Genomic DNA, 7836 nt, shown 5'->3' with positions numbered 1-7836 from the left:
GCTAAATGGATCAATATGGAAAGAATTTTTTCAATCTAAAAAGAAAATATTTAAATTTATAAATATTAAGAAGGTCTTAATTTGAGAATCTTTCCTGCTTATATTGAAGGGATAGTAAAAAAATACTAAAAATTTTATAAACATGCTGAATTTTGTAGCATTAATATTGGAATGGATAATGTTTTATGGGGTTTAACGCTTTCTTTTATTATATATATTTTATAAATGACATATTATAATAAAAGTTTAAGTAATATTTTTTTTTAACTATTTTTTTTTTAAATATTTTTGTAGAAAATGATAATTTAAGTTTGCTATTATAAATGCATAATCATTATTAAATTGTATTCGAAAAAGACTTTTTATTTGGAAAGATAATTAATTTTATAACTAAATAAATATATTCTAAGAGAAAATTATAGTTTAATTTTAATAACCGATAACATTAATAGTTATATGTTTATTACTTTATAATTATTTTATTTTCAATGGGCATTTTAGCATTTCCTTAAATTAAAGGTTCTTTATGAAAATCAAATATTTATATTACAATTTTCTTGTTTTTTTATATATTTTATCCTAATTAAATTCATAAAATTATAACTTTATATAAACAATAAATAATTAAAGCAATATTTATAAGAAGCTTCAAATTATTTAAATTAAATTCAAATAATAAATTTAATTATAAAATAATATTTTTGAATTATAAAAAATAAATATAAGCATTCAAATAAGGCTACGTAAATTTATATTATTTATAAAACTATCAACAATTTATTCTATTTTTTTAACGAAAGAAAATATATGAAATATTTATTTATAAATAATTAAATAAATTATTATAAAACATTTTTTGTATTAAAATTAAAGTTAAAAAATTAATTATAATAATAAATGTATTAAATATAAAAAAAATATATTTTTTATGATTTATTAATAAATATTTTATAAATATTTTTATAAATATAATATATTACATATAATATAAATTATATTATCTTTTATTTAATTAAATAATATTAATTTGCATATATTGTATTATATAATCTAAATTTATCATAAAATTTTTATTTTTAATATTAACTTTATATTAATAATAAAATAGTTAAGTAAAAAACTTGTAATAAACAAAATAATTCTGAAATAATTTAAATAAAAAATGTATAATTTTTTATAAAATTATATAAAAAATATAAATTAATATTATATAATAAATTAAAATATTAAAAAAATTAAATTAAAAATATAATTAAATTAAATTAGATAATTTTAATTTTTAAAATGATAAATAAATTTATTATAATTAAAAAAAAGGAAATTACAAATATTTCTTTTATAATAAAATAAAATTATAATATATAAAGCAAAGATATAATAAGAAATAATAAAAATGTTTGAAAAAATAAATTATAGAAAAAATATATAAAATAAAAATATATAAATAAACAAAAATAAATAAATAATTAAATATATTCAAAATTTTTTTTTTTTATAATATAAATTATTTATTGTTATAAATAAAATAATATCTTCAATATATTTTTATGAATAATTTATTTATAATTTTTAGGCTTTTATTGATAATATAAATTAAACTTTTTTTAAATAATTAAAATTCTTAAAAAAATAATAAATTTTAGTTTCACATTTTTATGATTTCTATTTGCTGTAATAACAAAAAAAGAAATAGCTATTTAATAAAAATTTTCTTTTATGAATTGCTTAATAAAAAATTTTAATGTAAATTTTTAAATATTCCTGATTACATAATATTCAGTTATTTATTTTAAAATTATATATCTATTATTACATAAATATTTCTAAAGCTTTTAATATATAGCGTGTTAACAATCTTAAATATAATAATTATCTAAATTAATTTTTTTTTCTATTGAAATAATTTTAAAATTTAGAGAAGTTATTACTACAAAATTTTCTTTATTAAATATATAAAAATAAATTATATATAAAAACATATTTATTATATAATACTAATATTATATAAATATATAATATAAGATATATATATAATATTTTTATATTTATTTTTAAAATACTTTAAAATAAATAATAATATTAAATAAGAAATTAATTTTCTTAATTATATTGAACTAAAATAATAAAATTATACAAATTCGCAATATTAAAAAATAACATTCAATCATAAAATTAATTGAAAATGCAGAATATAAAGTCTATTTTTAAAAAATTAAACATGCTTTAGATAATTTTATTTTATAAAAACAGATTCACTAAATCAATTAATTTTAAAAAGATCAATTTAATAAAAAAAGGTTAATAATTTTAATAATTTAAAAATATTTTAAAATAAAAAAGATATTAGAATGAAAAATATTAAGATTAATAATATACTTATAAATATACTTATAAATATATAAATTATATTTAAAAAAAAAAAATTAAAAATTTTGTAATTTAATTTTATTTAAGATATATATATATTTTAAAATATTTATTTTCATTTATATATTTAATAGACTTTTTTAGTTTTATATATTTCTTTTAAGGACTCATCGGTTTCGATTATTTATTATTTATTTTAATTTAAATATTAAAGATTAATAGATGAACTACTTTTAGTATGTTAATTTTTAAGTATTTGTATTTTTGTTTAATAATTATTTTCCTCTATGTTTTTTTTTATATCTAAACCTTAGCTCCTATTAGAATTTAATACAGAATTATCTAATGTCAATTTATTTTTTTATTATTAAGAAGATATTTTTTTAAAATCTTAAAGTAATATATTATAAGATTATTCAATATTCAATTTAGAAGATTCTTTTAGTTAGCATTCATTTTTTAAATAATTAATCTCATTTTTTAATTAATTATTAGATTTTTCTAACTCAATAAACTTTTATTTATTCAAATAATCATTTTCTTACGCTTTTTCTAATTTTTAATTAATTTTAATTAATTTTTATTACAATTAGACTTATTTTATTTCTGGTTATTTTTTTATGTCTTTCTACTCTTATTAACTTAAATAATTACTTTAGTTTTATTTTTCTTTTTTATTTAATTCAAATTTTTCGTATTCTAAGTCAAAAATTTAAGTCTATATAATTTTATATTCATTAAAAATATCTAATAATTCTCTATCATAAATTAAATCTTATATTTTTATAAATAGCTTTTTTAATTTTTTAAAAAATTAAAAATAAAATATAAATATATATATATATATATATATATATATTTATTTATATACATTTAATAAATATAATTACTTATTAATATAACTTTTTTTTGTTTTTTTGCTTTTATAATATCTATTCTAATTTATTAATATTCACATTTAGAATTTGTTCATTTTATTAAAGATTATCTATTTATACTTTTTATATATTTACTTATTTAAAATTATTTTCTATATCTTTTATTTTAGATTATAAACTTTATATTTTTACAGTTTTTGATTATGTTTCTTATATCAAAGTTTAATTTTCTTTATTTTTTTGTTTTAAAAAAATATTAATATTTAACATTATAGATTACTTTCTTTTTCAATTTTATATTTTTCTTAATATTTTTAATATTTATCTAAGATTTCATTATATTTTTAATTTTTTTATTTTAAGTTAGTATTTTCTTTTTACAATTAATTTAATTGCCCTTATAGATCTTAATAATAATTAAGGAGAACTTGATTTTCTTCTTTAATTTTATTCAAATTTTTTTACAAATTAATAATTTCATTTTGATTTAGATTAATTTAATTTTATTATTAATTATTAATTTATTTAATTTCTTCATTATTGTTTTATAAAATTACTAATTATTAGTTTTTTAAGTTTATTGATGAATTTTATTCATTTAAAATAAATTATTGATCTTTATTTTATGTTTATTAGTTATCGATTTCAATCTTTTAAATATTTTTTTTTTAAAAAATAAAATAAAATTATCTATTATAAAAATACTTTTAGGCTAGCTATTTTTGCAAAAATATCTATATGATTTTCATTACATTGCTTAACTAAATCAAATAAAAATTATTCTAAACCTAGATTTTGAATTTTTTATTAAAGTATATAGTTTTACATCTTAATTACAAATAAGTAAATAAATAAAATTATTAATTATTAATTTTTAAATTGAATTTCTTTTTTTTTACTTATAATTATTCTTTTTATTTTTATATAGTTTCAGATTTTTATTTATTTTATATTTATAGTTCAAGCATTTTTTATTAAGCATTATTATAGTTTATAGATAATTATTTATATTAATCTAATATATTTTATTCACATTGTATTTCGTTTATATTGCTTTTTGTTCTTTTTCGTTATTAGTTTAAGTTATATTCATCTAATTTTTATTTCAATTACTCATTTTCTTTTAAATATGATATACTATTAGTTTTATGATGCTTAGATAATTTTTAAAATTGTTTTTTATTAATATTAACCTAATTATTATATATTTTCAATATTATTTTATGATAATTCTTAAAATTAAGTAATATTATCATTTGTAAACGATTTTACATCTGATTAATTAAATTATGGAGAATTTTGATTATTTATTTTAAGATTTTCTGTATCAAAAATATCATTTTATGTGTTAATTTTAGTATTATTGTTTTAAAAAATCATATATTTAAATTTTTTCTTAATTTAAAATTTGTTAATTTTTTTTAAAAATATTTATTAAAACTAAAAATTAATATTTAGATTTCAGTTTTCTTAAAAATATTTATATTAAAAATAATCTAAACTTTTTATATTAATATTAATAATTATAAACATTATATTTTATTTTATATATTAGCAATAAACTGAATTAACTAATTATATTGAAATAATTTTTTAAATATTAAATATTCAATTGATTATTTCAATAAACGATTGATGTTTCTAGTCTATAAATTTTAAAAATTATAATTAATAATAATTAATTAATATATAATTAGAAATATAAAGCTAAATAATGTTTATTTATTAAAGTGAATAAATAATCATATTATATTAAACCATAAATTTATTAATGAAATTGGAAATTAAATAATAATAATAAAATCATTTAGTTTATATGATTTAGATTATATTTGAAAAATAAATTTATGAAAAGAAAAAAAATATTTATATTTTTTTTAATTTTTAATAATAAATTATAATTTATATATAAAATATTTTATTTAAAATAAAGATAATGACATTTTTTGGTTCTCCGTTTAATAACACCAACTCAGGTATTAATACTGATAATGATTCTGAAAACAGAAGAAGATTAAGATTAGCATTATAAAGATTTTGGGATTCCAAAAATAATGGTAAATATTAAATGAACATATATATGAAAAAAAATATTTTTTAATAAGATGTATAATTTTAAAATTAATTATAAACTTCAATTTCACATAGAAAAGTTTAATTTTGGAAAGTAGCTGGACCATTAGCAGGTTTTGTGGTAATAAAAACAATAAATGTTAGTAATTAATTGTAAAAAAAAAGGCTTCACGTGTTTTTACAGATCTTTATTGTAACCCAAAATATTTTTATTTCAGGTACTATCTTATTTTGTGTGGAACATTAGCAGGTTATAAATATGGATTATCAGTATAAAATCATTATAATCATTCTCTTTATGTGAGAAATTTCAGATTATTTCCAACAGAAATTCAACAAGCTATTGAAAACGGGGATGCTCGTTACTGTGCAAATTGGTGGAAAGATTAATGATTTTTCTTTTTATTGCATAAATAAATTTATCAAAGATATAACAAATAATATATATAAACTATAATTCTATTTTCAATAATGAAATATAAAAATTTAAAAGGAATTGTTTATTTTAAGATTATTTGTTATAGTAATACATATTAATATTTGAATTAATTTTTTTAAAAAATATAAATTAGATTATTATTTTTTTCAAAATAAATGCGATACTATTATTAGTTATTTTTATCTTTAAAAAAAAATATATTTTAAAGAATTATTTTATTTAATTTTAATTATTTTTTGTAAAATCTTAAATTTTATAGATGTTAAATAATATTTTGCTTTTATTATTAAATCAAAATAATAATCTAATTATAAATAAATATATATTTTTATATCTATTTTATTAAAACTATAATTAGCAAATAAAATATTAAAAAAATAATGTTTATTTATATTAAATTAAGATTTTAAAAATAAATTACTTTTAGTATTTTTATGTTATAATCTCAACCCGTATATAATTTGAATTAATAAAATTAAATGACTTTTTTATTTATTACTTTTTGTGATGCATTTTTTTTTTAAATAAAAAACTTAATCTAACAAAAGAAAAAGGCGAAAAAAAACGAGGGCTTTTTTTTAATTGAGTTTTTATAAAAAAATTACAGAAATAATAAAAATAGCATCTAAAAATATATAATTGAATTAAATTAAATTAAATAATACTTTTAAAGAAATCTCTGATCTAAAAAAATAAAATAATAAAATATATACAAATAAGTTTTTTTTAAAAAAAATAAAACATAAAAATATTTTAATATAAAAAAAAATTAAAAATAAAAATGGATATTGAAAAAAATTTTGAAGAAGAACTTAAAAAAATAGAAGAAAAAATAAAAGATGCTGAAGAAAATTTAGGAGATGTAGAATTAAGAGATTGTCTTATGGAAAAAGCAGTTTTGCATGAAAAATTTGGAAAAATAGAATAAGCAATAGAAATATATAAGTAAGCTCAAAAAAAAACAATTGGCGTTGGCAAAAAAATGGACGTAGAGTTTGTTATTCTCTTAATATATGTAAAATAAAAGAATTTGTAAAAAATTTAAGAATCAATAGAATTTTGTAAAAAACTTTTTGAAGAAGGAGGAGATTGGGAAAGAAAGAATCGTTTAAAGGTAAAAAATCAATTTAATTATAAAAAAAAAAAAAAAAAAAGAATTTATGAAGGTATATATAACCTTCTTATTAGAGATTTAAAAAAAACTTCTTAATTATTCCTTGAATGCATAAGCACCTTTAATTCATCAGAAATAATTTCTTATAAATAACTTGTATTTTATACAGTTTTAACTTCACTTGTTTCTTTAGGTCGTTCAGAAATTAAAAAAAATGTTAATTTTATAAATTAATTATTATATATAAATATAAATATAAAGGTTGTTCATAATTCTGAAATATTAACTATAATAAGGGATATGCCTTATTTAAAAAACTTGCTTGATGCATTTGCAAAATGTGATTACAAAGCATTTTTTATAAATTTGAGTAAATTAATATATAATGTTTTATTTTATGATATATTTATGAAACATTTAATAAAAAAAAAGCTTAAATTTTGACTGATCTTAGAAATGATGAATATTTATCTAATCATGTTAAATTTTATACTAGAGAAATTAGAGTTGTTATATACTCTTAATTCCTTGAATCTTATAAAACTGTTACTTTATAATCTATGGCTAGTTCTTTTGGTGTTTCTGTTGATTTTATTGACAAAGAACTATCTGATCTTATTTCTGGAAGGAGACTTACATGTAAAATTGATAAAGTTTAAGGAATTATTGAATCTGAAAGAGTTGACTAAAGAAATACTTTATATCAACAAGCACTTAAACAAGGGGATAATCTATTAAATTAAGTTTAAAAACTTTCAAGAGTAATAGACATTTGATAAAATATATTTTTATTTATAAGGAAAAAAAAAAGAAATTATCTTTATTTTATTTTAAAAAATATAAAATTTAAGATTATGTTTTATTTTTTTTATAAGAAAGAAATAATTAATATAAAACTGATAAAAGTCTTAGAAAATTTTAATTTATATTTATAAAAAATTATATTTAACAAAAAAAAATATTAT

At 13.5% G+C, this 7836-nt stretch overlaps 2 protein-coding genes across 2 annotated transcripts, besides 18 other annotated features; both read left to right on the top strand. All coding sequences in view use genetic code 6, as the record gives it.

Annotated features, from left to right (window-relative positions):
• Positions 1-245: 245 nt before the first annotated feature.
• Positions 246-290: a microsatellite.
• Positions 253-290: a microsatellite.
• Positions 257-290: a microsatellite.
• A 380-nt stretch (positions 291-670) lies between these two features.
• Positions 671-721: a microsatellite.
• Positions 722-939: 218 nt separating this feature from the next.
• Positions 940-970: a microsatellite.
• A 220-nt stretch (positions 971-1190) lies between these two features.
• Positions 1191-1262: a microsatellite.
• Positions 1215-1265: a microsatellite.
• A 151-nt stretch (positions 1266-1416) lies between these two features.
• Positions 1417-1476: a microsatellite.
• Positions 1418-1463: a microsatellite.
• Positions 1477-1478: 2 nt separating the features above from the next.
• Positions 1479-1527: a microsatellite.
• A 422-nt stretch (positions 1528-1949) lies between these two features.
• Positions 1950-2015: a microsatellite.
• Positions 1959-2034: a microsatellite.
• Positions 1986-2038: a microsatellite.
• Positions 2039-2317: 279 nt separating this feature from the next.
• Positions 2318-2360: a microsatellite.
• Positions 2361-2369: 9 nt separating this feature from the next.
• Positions 2370-2399: a microsatellite.
• A 521-nt stretch (positions 2400-2920) lies between these two features.
• Positions 2921-2950: a microsatellite.
• Positions 2951-3192: 242 nt separating this feature from the next.
• Positions 3193-3237: a microsatellite.
• A 1944-nt stretch (positions 3238-5181) lies between these two features.
• On the top strand, positions 5182-5711 carry IMG5_120410 (hypothetical protein; the record flags this gene model as incomplete). Its single annotated transcript, XM_004032495.1, has 2 exons — positions 5182-5302; positions 5647-5711. 2 exons carry the CDS (start codon positions 5182-5184, stop codon positions 5709-5711), a joined length of 186 nt encoding a protein of 61 aa, XP_004032543.1.
• A 770-nt stretch (positions 5712-6481) lies between these two features.
• Positions 6482-6535: a microsatellite.
• IMG5_120400 (proteasome regulatory subunit, putative) lies at positions 6516-7647 on the top strand (the record flags this gene model as incomplete). The annotated part of the gene is made up of 2 exons (XM_004032494.1): positions 6516-7241; positions 7304-7647. The coding sequence occupies exons 1-2, from the start codon at positions 6539-6541 to the stop codon at positions 7645-7647; spliced, it is 1047 nt and encodes a 348-aa protein (XP_004032542.1). The 5' UTR covers positions 6516-6538.
• Between the last annotated feature and the right edge of the window lie 189 nt (positions 7648-7836).

Source organism: Ichthyophthirius multifiliis, assembly GCF_000220395.1.
Source record: "Ichthyophthirius multifiliis unplaced genomic scaffold scaff_1120509250963, whole genome shotgun sequence".
NCBI lineage: Eukaryota > Ciliophora > Oligohymenophorea > Hymenostomatida > Ichthyophthirius > Ichthyophthirius multifiliis.
The sequence above is the reverse complement of the archived record's forward strand: the minus strand, read 5'-3'. Positions and strand labels throughout refer to the sequence as shown.